This window comes from Cyanistes caeruleus, chromosome 6 (assembly GCF_971803275.1).
Source record: "Cyanistes caeruleus chromosome 6, bCyaCae1.hap1.1, whole genome shotgun sequence".
NCBI lineage: Eukaryota > Metazoa > Chordata > Aves > Passeriformes > Paridae > Cyanistes > Cyanistes caeruleus.
Genome location: NC_141706.1, coordinates 63786286 through 63803165, shown reverse-complemented (window position 1 = coordinate 63803165; position 16880 = coordinate 63786286). Strand labels below are relative to the sequence as shown.

Genomic DNA, 16880 nt, shown 5'->3' with positions numbered 1-16880 from the left:
AGAGAAAAGCTTTGGGTAAGAGAACAATTGGTGGTAAGGAAACTGAAATGCTCTTTGTGCTGTGCTGCTCGTGGTTTGCACAGGGAGCAAATGGAGGAAGAGACACCTGTTCATGTACCTGATATTTGCTACACCACCAACAAAAATAAACAAACTGTGTGCAGAGATCTTCCTTTTATTGCAAGAAAAATCATCAAGATGTAAAAATATTAGATGAGCTATTTATTCTTAGTTAGATATTACTTGCTGGACTGCACCATGATGTAAGGGCAAGGTGTGTGCAGATGTCCAGAGGAGAGAGAAAGAGGGAAAATGCTCCTTTTTGTACAGTATATGTCCAGCTCACAAATGTCAAGGTAGCCCCAGTGGTGACAAGAAAGAGAACTTTTTACATTTAGTAACATTTATTTCTGCATTCGGTATCAAGTACATAAGTGCAAATATTCAGAGTCCATAATTAAGTCCATTAGGAACTACAGAGAATGTAATACAAATTGTAATAAATTGAACATGCTGGAACTTTCCAGTTACCATACATGTAAATCAGCCTGTCAATCCTTTACGACAAAAGTACTGGGTTTTTGTTTTCTTTTTTTTCTTTTTATTTTTTGAGTTATACAAAACTGATTACCATAAGTACCGATTACTGTTTATTTTATTTGTGCTGGAAAACACTAAAACATCAGTCTACAATTCTATATAGTTAATAAAGATGAATCCAACCAGCAACCCAGTGACGTAGAAGCAATTTTAACTATTGCATCAAGTGCGCTAAGCAGGAAAGCCCCTAGCCACATGTAACATTAAAAGTTATAGAAGCAATGCCAATAGAAGAAGGAAAAACACTAAAAAAAAACCAAAATTAAATAAAGAGGTCAATATTATTTAGGCTCTCACCATCATGCACTTTATAAGCAACACAAAAAACCACATCTAGTACACTTTTCTCTTTACTATACTTTAGTGCTTGACACAAGTGATTGCAAATATTCTAAGTGCAGAAGCAGCAGGGGAAAAGCACTGCTTCCAAATTTCATGTTTCTAAGATTATGGTGTCGAGAAAAAAAAAAAAAAGAATGATAAATTTGCAGTAAAGTGTAAGAACAGAGCTGTTTTCACTCCAGATTTCCCCATTATGTACTACTGTAGCCAATGAATTCTTGATGTCTGCTTTACTCTGCCTTTCTCTTAGCACCTGGGATTTTAGCTTGAATCCTAAAAAATAAAGAAGAAAAAGAAAAAGGGTTATATGTTGAGGCAGTTATTCCATTCCAGTGGTTCCCCATTTGTACTCTTATCCAGGGATAATCTCTAGTCCACGCTCAGCATGTTGTCTCAACAAGTGAATTAAGGTACCACGAGTAGCAGAAGTGATGCCCATCTAGGTGTTCTTACAGGCCTGGTTTTTGGTAGTTCATGTAATCTTGGGATATGTTCAGTGATATTCTCCCCCCAGCATTACTTCTCCATGGTCTACTGTCTATAGAAAGTCAGGAATGAAGTCTAAAAATAGAATTTTCAGAACAAAATTTCACCCAGGTCTTCTGCCTGTTTCATAGGGGCTTGAAACACTGAAGATCATGGTGCTTCCAGGTATGTTCTTTCTGTAAAAGGGTGGTATCCTAATTGTTCATTACTGCTAGTAACTCCCTGAATGCAAAAAAACAGGCTTGGAGCGAGCAGCGGGGAAGAGAACTCATTCATTGCTGTTTGTCCTGGCTGGGTACCAGTGTGGACACCAGCCCATGAGTGGGCTGCTCTGTCCACAATTCCCCCAAATGGCAGGAGAGGGCCTGAGTTTCCCCAGGGTTCTGCCCTCCCTCAACCTCTCACAGTCCAGGATCTGGGGAGGACAGCACTGACAGGACACGGTGTCCCCAGGAGCACCCAGGCCCCAGCCACCCCCAAGGGCACCACAGCCGCTGAACTCACTTTGCCACCACCGTGTTTATGTGGGTCCGCACCAGCCCCAAGTATTGATCAATCTGTGCCTGCAAAGAGCAAGAGGGGACCAGGTCAAAGAGGCAACAACCAGGCACAGCCACCCAGCCACCCCAAATGCAGACAGACCTACCTGGTACTTGTCATATACAACGGGGAGAGTAAACATAGACACCACAGCTGAGGAGAAAAAGAGCACAGTGTTACTTTCCTGCAGATCAGATTCCTCCAGAGGAGAGACCTACTTCAGTGGCAAACACGTTATGGTGCCACTTGGTCAGCTGATCCACCAGGGAGCTTTGTATTAAAAATGCACTTTGCTCAAGCCTCCCAAATATGGAATTCCCCATTGCTCTGGGACTGGGAGCTGCAAAGCAGCTCTAGTAGGAGGGACAGCATGATAGAACAGTGAATATTTGGGGTGGGAAATAAACGTTGATGGTTTAACTGAGGAGAAGGCATGTCAGGGATAGGCTGTTTTGTCTGAGCTGAAATCCGAAGGAAGTTCAAGTTAAAAATAGATTTTTAAAAGAAATGTTGATTTTTACCCATTATCAGAAGAGTCAGGCCATTGAAGAGGGCTCCCACGTAAGTCAGCAGCCACATTAGTACTGCAAACTAAATTAGAGATGGATCATTACATCACCTACAGTGCCAGCATAAGAAGAAAGTAGTTTGCTTAACTAGCTAAGATAGCAGCACATTAGCCTTTTTAATGTGGAAGGGAGAAATTAAAGCACATTAGGAATGAGATAGTTTTTCTAGATGTATAAACCCCATTCTCTGTTCTGCTCCTTGCCCTCTTAGCTCAGTTCTCACATCTATTTAGGGCTTAAATTGCATCCATATAGGACTCTGCACTGAGAATGGCATAGGCAGATTTCTGCATCCAATTTTTATGATGGCAGAGGTCATCCCAGAGGTTAAACAGAGCCTTGAAGTGATAATCCCAGGCATCTCTGATAGCATTTGAGGCTGGGAGAGGGGTATATTTTCCTAAAATTCTTTACTAATTTAGGAGTATAACCTATGCCTGCTCTCTTAATGATCTTCCCTTTGCTCTAAAGGACACCTGCTTGAGTGTAAGGCTAAAAATCAATAGTTATTTCAGCAGGGAGTGAAAGAAGATCTTCCATTGCAGGAAATGCCACCAGAGGAAATCCAGATTAACAGAGGGGAACATTATTTCATAGCAAAGCAATAGAAAGCATAATGCTGGGATGATTCTAGAACTGAGGTGGAGCTAAGCTGGTACTGCAAATTTATACATTTTGTATTATCTATCAATACATTCAGATGCCAAACCTCTAAAGTGCTGGGAACAGTTTTAAATCAAAAAAGCAGAGCAGCTTTCATATTTGAAGCTACACAAAACTAGGTTTCATGACAGCCCTGTCAACATGGGAAGCAGCTCTTTGAAATGTAGATTGATCCTCTAGAGAGGGTTAAAATTACTTAAAGCAATCCTACTTTTAAAGAATCCACGAGGTCCTGAACGAGAAAGAGTCTCCTCAGCTCTTTGACTGTGCTGTTGACGTATAGCTGGAGACAATCTGTGTATTTCTGGATCTGGTCCTGTGAAAGATTCATCTCCATCTCCAAGTAGGCTCTGCCAGAAACACAGGTCCCATTACAAAGCTGGGAAGTTTCCCCTGCTGTTCATGCTCGTTCCCATCCAACCCATCATTCCCTCCTTCCCAGATCTCATTTCTTTGTGCTGGAGCAGCCTGCTCCCCTCCCTGCAGGCACAGGGCCACCAGCACACCCTCTTCACCCTGCATGACCCATCTTGCTGGGTGATACTGAGCTGGGGCTGTTCTCCTCCAGCCTCACCCTCTTCCCACACAGAGCCTGGTCTTGATGGATTTATCTCTTTTTTTCACCCAGAGGGGGATACAAATCTGACCTGGGAGTTTTCCCCAGAAATTTCTATGCTGTTCTCTGAGCTATGCCCTCCCATCCTGAGTCGCTGCTCAGAACTGACCCAAGTGAAGCAGAAGGAGAAGCACCCCAACAAGATTATTTTTTAGTGTGTGTGTTTGCAAGCCTCACCAGTTCCATGACCTGGTTTACCAACTGGTTGGTGCAGCAGAGGAGAAAGTTCTGTGGAGCAAACCCCCCTGACCCTGTGGAGAGTGGGAGGGTACATTGGCAGTGGCACCATCACTTTGATATTGGATTTCTGGAGAAAAGGCATAGATAGATTCCTTCTATGCCCAATAGATTGTGCTCAGAAACAATGCTCTTTTTGCTTTCAGGTATGCTGTATTATCGCTAGCTCTAAAGAAACTCATTTTCTCTGTTTGCTTAAATTTTCCTCTATCTTTTTGAGAAGAAAAACCCCGTGTCTAAGAAGATGACGATTTGTGTGGTGTGTTGTTTTCCTTTCTCTCTCCAGGATCTAAGCCGATAGAACCTTACAACTCTTGAGACGCTGTGAAAATATCATTATTTCCCTCTTTACGAGCAAGAAGAGAATTTCATCCGGCACAAAAAGAGATGGGCATCACCATGAAGCCACTCACTTGAAGGGGTGGCCCTCGTCCGTCTTCTGCACGGCCTGTAGGACCGATTTGTAGATTCTGAAGCTGATGGTGGCCGAGAGGCCTGCCAGGGCCAGGTAGGCCACGACGCTGACGACGCTGAACTGGGTCAGGGAGAAGAGCAGCAACAGGAGGCTGCCAAACACGATCCCTGTCTGCTTGATGTCACGCCAGTACAACAGGTCGATAGCTGGGGGGAGAAGACCAAATTGTTAAAGAGCTGGAAAGGCAGCGGCGCTGGCCGCGGCGGGCACTGCGCGAGGCCTGGCAGCAGCCATGTCTCTGCTCACAGCAGCATCAACAGGAGCTCCCCAGCAGGAGCAGGGAAGGGACTGGAGCGACACACTGAGGAAATTGCAACCGATGACCTACTTGAAATCCTTGTTTTCCTTGTGCCTGTGCCTGGGTTAGATAAGATGGATGAATTTCTCCAACCGCAGCGCGGTGGGTGGGTCCCTTGCAGCAGCAAGGCAAGGGCAAGCTGGGGTTGCTTGTTGTGTTGTTGCTAGGGCTGTTTGGAAGATTTCAACCTACCTTGCTTGTACTGAATCCAAAAATTCCAATTTTTCATTTGTTTGGTTTTTTTTTCCCCCACAAGTTCAAATGCTGAATGCTTGATCAAAGCGTTTTCCAGTTTTGGTTGTTGATAAATGAATGAGAAAGTTTGGGGCTAGCCACGATAAACCACTTTCCCATTCAAAGTTTTGACAATTTAATTTTGTCATTTCGTAAGTTTTGAGAAAGGAAAAGACTCCTGGTTTTACCACTGCTTAATAGTTCCATGACTAGGAAACCATTTTTCAGATAAGGCCTTCAAGTACAGAATAAATCTCTCTTGCTACTCAACCCAACTGTCTCAGAAATACTAAAAAAAAAAAATAAAAAAAGCGCCTTTTGCTTGTTATATAACTTTCCCTGTCCATGGGAGGTGCTGGTTAGAACAAAAAAAAGTGCATAAACCCATTTTCAACTAGTGCATTTTTACATTTGTAAAGCAAGTAACTTTTACAGTGTTTTCCCACCCACTTTGCATATTTTACTTCAACCTCTCCAGAAAAAATTTTCACATCAGAGACAGTCACTAAAATAACACAATGTTATAAAAGGATTGTGGAATATCCAGTCCACAAAGGTGAATTTAATCTGTTTACACCCACAACCTGTTTCTGAGAGGACTCTTCATCCAGCCAGAGACTATGCTCATAACAACCTAAACAAAACAGCTTTAATTTCACACACTGCACAAGTCCTCAAGAACAGTTTGAACACACCACCAGCCAAACAGATTTGAGAGATGCCACTTGTCAAATCATCTGAGCAAAGAGTAAATTCAGGAAAACTGCAATCTGTCAAGGAAAAAAAAAAAGTGACTGATACTAAAAGAAACAAAATTAATCCAGCATCTTAGTCCTTATCATCTAATCTCTAAAAGTTGTGAGTCATCACTGCATGTTTGCCTTGAGTCAATGAGTTATATTACTCATTACTATTACACATATTAGCCTTGCTTTACAGTGATGGGCTTGAATGCAAAAATTGCTGTTATATTACTGAGCTCTCCTCTCTTCATGCATCATTCACATCCAATTATATTCTCCATCAATATACACTATATAAAAACCTTTTACTATTTTCAAGTGTTCAGCACTGGATGAACACACATGACTGGATCCTATGAGCTGCATGGAAACCACAGGACAAGGGACTTTGGTGCCTGTTTAGGGATCCTGGGTGCTGACTCCATGAAACAGGGATTTTATAGATACATGCCCATGCTTGATTCCTGCAGAATCCCCTGGGCAGGGGGTATGGAACGCTCCAAAATGCAGTTCCAGCGTGGTCAGAGCACCTGGATGAGGAGGTTTAGCAGCAGGCACAGCTGTATTGCAGGACACAGCTGGAACTCCACAGATTGCTCATGGTGATGAGGTGCTGGAGCACGCAACTCCATCCTTGCAAACCATCCTTTCAAAATGGCATCCAGAACACAAGCGTGCAGGTTTGGCCATTTTTCATTTATTCAGTAAAGGTACTTCAGAATCTTGCAGCACAACAACTGGGTGCTGTCACCAGGGAACATTTGGTGTCATTTGGACATATATTTTCTATGAGGGTGGTGAGGTCCTGGCACAGGACCAGAGAAGCTGTGGCTGCCCCACCTGAAAGTGTTCTAGACCAGGATGGATGGGGCTTGGAACAAGTGGAAAATATCCCTGCCCATTGCAGGAGGGATGGGATGAGATGATTTTTAAGATTCCTTCCAACCCAACCCATTCTGAAATTCTGTGATTATTCACAACCTGATACTTTTTGTGATCAAAAATTACTCTGTCAGAGGACAGTACTGGAAATTTATGGAAATTTGACTTTGAGATATTTAAGTTTTCTATCACACAAAACCTCAACATTAAATTAAATAAGCACAGGTAAGCTGGTGTATGTGGTACATCATCGGCTGATGGCAGAAAAAGGACATGTGCCAGGGGAAAACATTCCCTGGGACACAGGCAGTAGAGAGGCAAACAAATGAGAACTGAGCCAAAAAATACAAAACGAACTCCAACAGTGTTCCCTGAGTCAATCCAAATTAATTTTAAGATCCAAAATGACCAACTAAGCCTTTTTCTTCCTATGATCTTCAAACTGCAGAGTGGCAGTGGGCTGCATTCTCATGCAGAGAGATGCCAAACTGCATTTCCTCATTCCCCTTAAAAGGGAAGATGCTGAGTTACTCAGGACAGACTTGACCAGGTATGTGTATATCCTGAAAGTCATCTGTTCCTGCCATGGAATGACTGGGATATTTACTCAGCTGTATCAGGTGAGGAAAGGATCAGAGTGAGATGGACAGAGGCCAAGTGACACAGTTCTGAGAACAATGCATGCACCAGGGAGGAGATGAAAAAGCATCTGGTTTCTTTCTCCAGCCAAAGGAGACCTGGGAGAGAGGGATCCTGTGTCTTTTAGGCCTGAGGCAAATATTCCAATGTGCATGAAAAAAAAAGTGCCAACTGCTAGTTGGAAAATCTCTGCATAGAAAAGAGAGATATGAGTTCAATGATTTTTAAATGGCTCTCCCAGTGCCCAGGTCCAGCCTGGGAGCACATTCCCCTCACCCATGGCCTGCCAGGTCTGTCAGGATTCTCAAGGGCAGGAAGAACATCTGCCTTCTCCTCATCTCCCTTGAAGGGACAGACAGCTGCAGCACTGCTACCCTGTCCAGCTGTTTGGGTGGGATTTGATGCTCCTGTAGCCATTCCTCCTCCTCTCCCTTAAGGAGAAGGGGCTGATCCAAACCTCTTTGAAAAAGATGATACAGGAGGGAGGTGAACCCCACAGCTCCTTGGGCAGGGAAGGGGAAGAAGGAGAATCCAGAACTAGAAATCAGTGGAGATTTGGGAAGACTTTGGCTGACAGGCCTCAGGGATTTGAGCTGTATCAGTTCCCCTGGAATTTAGATGCTGCTAAAAACACCTGAGCTATGCCAGTCAGAGCCATTTTTCTCTTTCAATTGCAGCTTCAGTCACTTCAAAGGCATTTTACATTATTGGAATGGAGAGAATAGAATAGAATAGAATAGAATAGAATAGAATAGAATAGAATAGAATAGAATAGAATAGAATAGAATAGAATATAGAAAATAACATACTATTTCAGCTGGGAGGCATTTACAACCATCACCTACTCTAACAGCCTGACCAATCTGGGGCTGATGAAAAGCTAAAGCATGTTTTTGAGGGCATTTTCCAAATAATTCTGAAACACAGGTTTGGGGCATTGACCCTTTCTCTAGAAGCCAGTTCCAGTTTGGCCACCCTCTGGGCAAAGAAATGCTTCCTTGCTGAGACAGTAGTCAAACACATTTTTCTCCTACGTTTCCTTACCTAAACAAATATCTCTTAAAATCAGGGAGAGGTGCTCTGGGTGCAGAATGCCCCAGCTGGGATTCTTTGCCTGGCTTCCTCAGAGTGCCATTTTCTCCTGTAACCATTTACATCAGAGCCAAAGCACCTGTCACCTCAGTGTCTGGTGCTGTAAATAGAGACCAAGGGGAAAACAAATGAGAAATTTTCTCATTGCCCATCAGGTGAAACCAGACTTTTGCATCAACCCTCCTCACACCCCTTCTTTTTTTTTTCTAAACTGGAACTAAAATTAAAGATGAGTGTGTCCACCACATTTATATGTCTGCTTTGAGTTTTCTCTCAGCCTTTATTCATGTAAAACTGATTAAGATACCAAACAACTCGTCCCAAACACTCTGACCCCATGGTGACCCAACAGGTCACTAAGCATAACCAGTGCCTTTGCTGAAGGGCAGCTCCCTGTTCCTGCCTGTACCCCTGGCTTGGCATACTGAAGAGAACCAGGCAGGCTCAGAGGAGCCTCCCCAGCACATGGAGACGCAGTGGGGATGAGGATGACAGGGCCAGGAGCCGAGCTGGAAGCCCAGCTTTCACACACCCCCTCCTCTGCAGAGCCACTCGCCAGCACGCGCCAGCCCCACGCTTGGCCAGGCTGAGACAGCTTCCAGCTCCAAGGTGGGTACAGCATTCCCCAGATAAACTAAAGCACAGAGGATACCTCACAGCATGAATTAACCACACAATAACTGAGTGCTTTGGTCAATCAGAAGGGAAAGAATCAAAGGTCCTAGCATGGTGCAGTGTCCTGCAAGTTTACTGGGAAGGGGTGTGTGCGCGCAGGGTGCTGCCCAGACCCCACCACAATGGCACAATTCTGAGCAATGCACACTGAATATTCATGAGGCAGGAGGCTGGTGCCACGTGAGGCTGTTGATGTGTGATGTGCATGCAGTTGGACAGGGGCTCAGTCTGTTTGGCTAAGCAAGATCCACTTCCGAGAGCCAAAACGCCAACTTCGAACCACCCAGTTTGCAGCGAGGATTTGCAAAAGGGGTTTGGGCACTGAAATCAGCCTTGGCTTCACTTGAGGGTCAGGCTCCTTCTGTTTTGAAAATCACTACTGTAAAATGCTGCCCATGCCCATTAACATGCAGAAGCTGTTCTGCTGTAGCTTTCCATGGTCTCCCTTTAGCCTTCTGGAAGGAGGGAAGCAACATCTCTCACTTTGCACTCTTAACAGTATAACTCATCAGAGGTCTGAATCATTTGTGGAGGTATAAAAGGACTCTGGGTTTTGCCAGAACTGCCTTAGACTCAAAACTATTTGCATTTATTAAGGAAGACTTTCCAGCCATCTTTAAGACAGCAGTGCTGCAGGTCACTGCCACTGCCTTTGAAGAATTTTTCTGGAGAAGCGTGTCTGATGAACTGTTTATCTGCAAGTATCGCCTGCTTGTGCTTTTTAACTCACAGCAGAACTTGCAAAATGTTATTCAAGTAATCTTCCAGTTGCAAGATATTTTCCAAGGGTGCCAAAACAGTGCTTTAAGGAGATACTTGATGGCAGAACCTCATCTGGCTAAACTAGTGGGATGCTGCACTCGGGGACATGTCACAGATCAGCAAAGGTGAAATCCATGGTACAAGAAACCACCTGTTAATATGAACAGCTGGTAAATACCCATGTTTGTGGGGCAAGCTAAAACTAACCTCACAAATATAAGAAACAGCAGCAGCAGGCAGAGCTTGTGGCAGCAAGTAATGGCTCAGCAGTGCCAAAAAGCTCTCACAGCTCTTTCCATGGCTTGCAGCAGAAAATGTTTCTGCTTCTCAGTACTTGGTATCAAAAAAGCCAGAAGACAGATGTGGGGGCTGGAAAGGGCAGTGCCAAGGCAGAATGATTAAAAATGCTCCTGAATCCATTCTTGTTAGGATCTGGAAACACAAGGGCTGGGCTTTGGGGGTTTTTGTGGTCCCCAGAAGCCTCGTGCTGCAGGCCCAGCAGAGATCCCAGAGGATCCAAACCAACTTGTAGCTAAAATGTCCTCCTACATTGGTTATTTTCCCAAAAATACTTTTGTAGGAAAAATGGGGATCTTCCCATTCCCGTCTCAAAGAAAGAATTTTAGTATGAAAATTAATGATCAACCAAGCAGAGACTGGACAATTCAAATCTTCCACAGCTTCTCCTCTGAAAATCTCTGTTCTCTCCTTCTGACTTTGCAAGTTTTTCTCCTACTTCAACAAATGTGTGAAAAATGATCACACAGAAAGCAGCATTTCCATGGAAGTTAGTACAAAATGTGTGAGAAAAGCCTTGGTACACAGCCTTCAAACGAAGCCCATGGGCCTTGATGATTCTATAAAAGGTTGTATTATCTCTAGTACACTACTAACACCTTTGGAAGTGATCAAGCTGTCCTTCCCACCATGAGATACCACCAGACCTGCTTAGGAGGTAAAATCAATGGGCTGTACTGCTTCACTCCCTATCTAATAATAGTTTTTAAAAGAAGTGAGAAAAACCTCTCTGTGCACAGCATTTACTTCTGTACACAGTGTAACATTACAACTTCATAAATATAAATGACTTCATAAGGCATTTATCAGACCTTCTGGGAGTGAAAAAAAAACAAGAAACACAATTTAAGAGGGACAATCTTGTTTATAGCGCTGTCACAAAAGTATTTGACAACAAATGAGACAATGCTGTAGGTTCTGAGTAAAAATAAATACTGCTGGCACTCAAAGCAAGCCTGGCTTGCAGGTTTAACCACAGGCTGCAGGACCAGCCTTTCCCTCTCCCCTCCAATGAAGGATCCAATGTGGGCACTGCTCCCCTCCCTACAACAGATTTGATTCTAACGTAATACAGATGGATACACAGCTTAATGAGCAGTCTGGTGCCTTCAGGAGACTGCTGTGATGAACAGCAGAGCCAAGAGAGAGTATCTCTGCTCTTTCATGAGGCATATCTCCTGATCCTTCATCTCCAGCCTTGTGGAATCTCTCCATACCTCTACCTCTTGTACACACTGACCATTAACTTCCTAAGTTCAGCTTTGTAACTTTATCATCCACCTGTTTCAAGGTTTAACTTGAAAGTTCAGACCTTCATAGTCCCCAGAGTCTGATGAGAGATGGCCTGGAACAAAAATAAGATCAGGGAAAAGGAAAACCTTGATACAGGACGCCCTCCATGTTATATCCTATAACATCTGCAAGATCAAGATGTCAGCAAAAAAATATTGATGGATTATGTGAGGCACCAGAAGAGGCTTGGGGATACAGAAGAGGACTGGCATAAAAGAGGATTGTCAATAAAAAATCAACCCTACGACCACACCACACATGAGTCTATTGTAGCATTTACTGCCATTAATTATTAATTATTATGTGATTGGTGCTGCTATTAACAATCATGCTGTTGTTACTTTCATGCTCACATGAGAAATGCTCTAAGACCAGGACTGAGAACAGCAGCAGGAGAAACACACAATTCCTGCTCATCAAACTGTATCACTGCCTGCCTTGGGCAGTTTCTGTGGAGGATGTTATGGCTCTCACCTTAATTGGGCAGAAACCAAGGAGACCAAGCAGAGCCCCTGAATGCAGGCTCTGAGTGCACATAATGCTATGGAAATGTTAAGATTTTCCTGAGCTCCTGGACCAAAGGAATAGACCTGGACTCTCTCTTAGACTCTATCCAAACATTTGAAAATCTGCAGATTTTCAAAATGAGTGGTCCAGACCTATGTTATTTATAATTAAATATGATGTGGAGAAAATACACCTTCTGATATCATAAAAGCCTCACCAGAATTCACTTCCCAGAGAGCTAATGAAAACAAAAAAACCCTCCAACATTGCCTTCAGCTGTTGCCCCCATCACCCCCTTGATGGAGTTTAAATCAATCCTCAGGGAATACTCAATATACTCTTTATTTTGGGGGAATTTTCCCCTTTTTCTTGCAATGAAAGAATATTGTCCATCAGTTCTTAAAAGACATGGCTCTGAGCAAGCTGATCTGGTGGAGGATGTCCCTGGCCATGGAAGGGAGGTTGGAACTGGGTGGTCTTTAGAGTCCCTTCCATCCCAAACCATTCTGTGATTCTGTGCTGTCCCAGCAGATGTGCAGAGCACGTTTTCTCACTGATTTTTTTTTTTTGCCATCAACAGGAACATGCTGGAAGAAGAATTGATACTAATTCTGCATCAGTGAAATAAAAAAATAATCTGAAAGTGGTAAATAATCTTGACAAATTTCCTTCAAACTTCACAGGAAATCTGTGAAATTAGGAAATAAGCTCCCCATAAATTGGTATAGTTTTATGAAACTATGAGGTAAATTGGTTACAGCAGGTGTTGAGTTGGTACCAGGGTTTTATCCCTACCTAGATCCAACATAAGAACCAAACAGTGGGGCAGATTTTATCAAGTGGATCCCATCTGAGAGATCAGCCCATAGTATTTCAAGTAAAGCATTGAAGGTACCAACTGGCTGAAGTTTCATTCTCATTATAAAGCTGTAATTAGGCAGACTTCACAACTGTCAATAAGATTACAGATTAACAGCACGCAACCATATTACTGCCATTGAAATTCTTTATCAGTCTTAACATCACCATGGACAGTTGCTGCAGCTTCCCATCACCCTTTGGAAACCAATGGATATATCAGTCAAGCAAGGCAGCTGGCTCTCTGAAAACAGCTGCCAAGAAAATGATAATCAATAACTGCAGTCCCAGCAGAGTTATGTCAACTAGATGAATTTGATAAAGTTGGCAGTTCTTTTCAGTGTTAAGTTATAATTAAAATGTGGGTAATATTTAGGATCATTTCTATGAACATTTCACCAGCCTGTAGATCTGTATCTTTACATTTAAAGATCTGTAGATCTTCACATTTTTTTTAATGAGTCTTGCAGCAGGTGGAAGCTGCAGGAGCAAGCCTGACACTTATGACCATCCAAGAGCTGGCATGTAGAAGGAAGAGTGGAAAAGGGAATATTCATGAGGATGAGTGTGCTGACACCAAACAACTCCTCCAGGCATGGGTGCTAACTTGGGCACTGAGCTCCTGATCCCTTCAGTCTGGTGCCTCAGCAGGTCTCAGGTCCTCAGCAACAGGACCTGAGGGAATGGCTGGAGCTGTGTCAGGGGAAGTTTAGGTTGGATAGAAGGGAAAAAGTTCCTCACCCAAAAGGTGGTTGGGCACTGAGCAGGGTCCCCAGGGCACTGGATCCAGCACCAAACCTGACAGAATCCAAGGAGTGTTTGGACAATGCTCTCAGGCACAGGGTGGGATTGTTGGGGTGTCCTGTGCAGGACCAGAACTTGGACTTACACAAAACTTGTGAGTCCCTCCCAGCTCAGGATATTCCATGGTTTTATGTCCTTCCTAATCCAGAGAACCTCTCTAGCAGGGTGTGAAGCAGTGTTGTGCTTAGCTGAGTCCTTGAGGGAGACATGGGGATCTTCTCCTTCACCTGAGGCTGGAGGCTGCCCTGGCCCAGCAGCTCCCTGCGGGAAGCTGCGCACTCTGTCACACCCCGTGCCACACCCTGTGTCACACCCCGTGTCACACCCCGTGTCACTCCCCGTGTCACACCCCGTGCCACACCCCGTGCCACACCCCGTGTCACTCCCCGTGTCACACCCCGTGCCACACCCCGTGCCACACCCCGTGCCACACCCCGTGCCACACCCCGTGTCACTCCCCGTGTCACTCCCCGTGTCACTCCCCGTGTCACACCCTGTGTCACACCCCGTGCCACACCCTGTGTCACTCCCCGTGTCACACCCTGTGTCACACCCCGTGCCACACCCTGTGTCACACCCCGTGCCACACCCTGTGTCACACCCCGTGTCACACCCCGTGTCACACCCTGTGTCACACCCCGTGCCACACCCCGTGCCACTCCCCGTGCCACACCCCGTGTCACTCCCTGTGCCACACCCCGTGTCACTCCCCGTGCCACATCCCGTGTCACACCCCGTGTCACTCCCCGTGTCACTCCCCGTGTCACTCCCCGTGTCACACCCCGTGTCACACCCCGTGTCACTCCCCGTGCCACACCCCGTGTCACTCCCCGTGCCACACACACGGCTGGCACAGGCTGTGGGCTGCTCCTCCAAGGCCCACAGCCACCAGCACACCCAGGGGGGACATTTCTCCTCACACTCATGCATTATGCATGGCTCCATCCCAGCCTGCTTCAAATGCATCACCTTCCAGCACGGAGATGACTTGGGCGTAGAAGTCACTGCAATTCCCCAAAGCCACCCATGTTGATATTTTGAATGAAGCAGATGCCCAGCAAGGGTGAATTATTGTCCTGCTCACCCAGGGGCTGGGTCATGATCTACCTTTGCTTTAATCCTGCTGTACCTGCAGGATGGGCAGCTAAAAAACAATATTTCTAACTGTGTGCAGCAGCAGCAGTTGATTCACAGCAAGGGAAATAAATAACAGTACCTTGACTGAGCGGGGAAAAGTCAAAGCTTCACCAAGAGTCTTTGCAGCTTCTCACAATTCCCACCTGATTTTACACCAATTACAAGTGCTATAGGATAAATTCAATGGTACAGCCAGTTGCAGGCTTGCTTGTTTAGTACTCAAAACTTTTGTTAACCTCATTGTTGAATCTCCATAATTTCCATAAAAATATGCTCTGTATTTACTGAGATTTCTCTCTGCATCTGTTACACTCACAGACACATTCCAGACTTTTCAGGGAGGAACCACAATTCCATTGACAATCAAGCTGGCAAAATTATACAACTCCAGATTTGCACAAAACTGGTATTCCAGGTCGAGACAGAGACAACATGAATAATAGATATTAAAGGAATCAATGAATCGTCTTTAGTCTTCATTCTCCTGAATTTTAAATTTCCTCTATTTTATCTGGGACTGATCAAAGAATTTTGATGACAGAAATAATATTCTATGGCTATTTCATGTTTTCTGCAGGATCATTTTGGAATCATAGAGCACCACCCAAGGAAAATAAAAAATATGCAAATGCTGTGGAAGTGAGGCAAGTGATGTATTTTAACTGCGTTGATTTTTTCAGACCTGGGATTTGTTTTCAAATCAGCATGGGACATATTGTGTCATTCAATTTTCATCAGATCTACCCCACTTTCAAAAAGGAAAGCACTGAAGAAGAGAAACCCCCCACTATTATTATTAATTACTAATTAAACAACAGCAGCATGCCCTTCATTATTCCACTTTCATAATCTGTGATTTTTTTTTTTTTTTTTTTTCTGATGAGAAGGAAAATTCTCAGTTTGGTTCTAAAAACAGGTGGTTCAGCAATCTGACTCAGCAAGCCAACGTTTTTATAAGAATCAGAAAAATACTGAGCATTTTTGAAGAAAGACCCAAACCCCACCCTAGAAGGAAGTTCATCTGCAAAGCTCAGATGAAAAGACCCTGAAGTTTGGTTGTGACTCTCTCAAATAAGCTTAATGAATCCCACAAATGCATGGAAAACCTTTGCCTTCATTTCAGTGTGGAAAGCCGGAGCTGCTGGAGCCTGGCATTTAACAGGTGCATCTGTTTACTTTCCAGCTACTCATCCTCCTTTAAAAACCCTCAGTTCTTAAATACAATTAGATGCTGAATTGAGATTGTAAAAATATCAAGCTCCATCCCCACCCCTCCCCAAAAAAACCACTTAAGATCTGTTTGCCAGCTTCTGTTGCACCGAGCTGCGTTTATGAAACTGTCTGCAAGCATCCTGGAGCCTTTAATGAGATGATGCTATGGAGTAATCTCTGTCTCAGGGACCCTGCTGTGAGCATCAGCACCACGAACTGACTATTCAGCGTAAACACGCACCTTAAAATTTTTTAAAAAAATTAAAATACATCCAAACAAAGCTTGCCCGAAGCATCCCCAGCCTGCCCGGCAGGATCAGCCGCTAGCTTTTCTCCCTCCAATCTGCCCAGCGAGCAGCGTCACAGAGACTGTCTTTTATCAAAACAAAGGCTGGATGCCGGCTGGGAAGTGTGAAGGCGACTAAAAATGGCTGAAAAGCTGTCCAAGGCACCCGGGAAGGTGGCCAGCCCCACCCAGCGCAGACACCGACCCGCTCAAAATACACTGCAAACCAGCCCAAAAGGGAGATGCCATTGTTCCCTTCGCCTACGCGGCAGCCACACAACATCATCGCAATATTTTACCCCCCGAACGAGTGCTAGGGAACGTAATGAAAGGATTATTGTGTAGAACAAAGTAGGGAGCGGGGGCCATCCCGCGGTGCCCCGGCTCTGTCGCCCTCCCTGCCCGAAGCTGCGTTTTCTTTGTGTGACACGGGCTGAGCCCGGCTCTGGGTGTGTCCGTGGGCAGGAGGCACCCAGGAGCCCAAAGCCACCACCTCCGAGCCCGGTGGGCACCAGGGCACCGTCACCCGGCCTCCCTAAAGGCCGGAAGGTGGGAAATCATGCCGGCGATATCCCGGCGGAGAGAGCCGAGGATGAGGAATGACGCCGCTAAAGGCAAGGGCGGATGCTGGGG

The 16880-nt window shown here is 44.8% G+C and overlaps 1 protein-coding gene across 3 annotated transcripts in view; it reads right to left on the bottom strand.

Moving 5' to 3' along the window:
- Positions 1 to 385: 385 nt before the first annotated feature.
- RTN1 (reticulon 1) overlaps positions 386 to 16880 on the bottom strand; it is a 115009-nt gene continuing 98514 nt past the window's right edge. For all 3 annotated transcript variants that reach the window (XM_023927342.2, XM_086892398.1, XM_023927343.2), the window contains 6 exons: positions 4467 to 4674; positions 3412 to 3550; positions 2490 to 2559; positions 2075 to 2121; positions 1933 to 1991; positions 386 to 1215 (listed from right to left, as the gene is read on the bottom strand). In XM_023927342.2, the coding sequence (XP_023783110.2) occupies positions 1173 to 1215; positions 1933 to 1991; positions 2075 to 2121; positions 2490 to 2559; positions 3412 to 3550; positions 4467 to 4674 (566 nt within the window). In that variant the 3' untranslated portion in view covers positions 386 to 1172. The remainder of the gene's footprint in view (positions 1216 to 1932; positions 1992 to 2074; positions 2122 to 2489; positions 2560 to 3411; positions 3551 to 4466; positions 4675 to 16880) is intronic.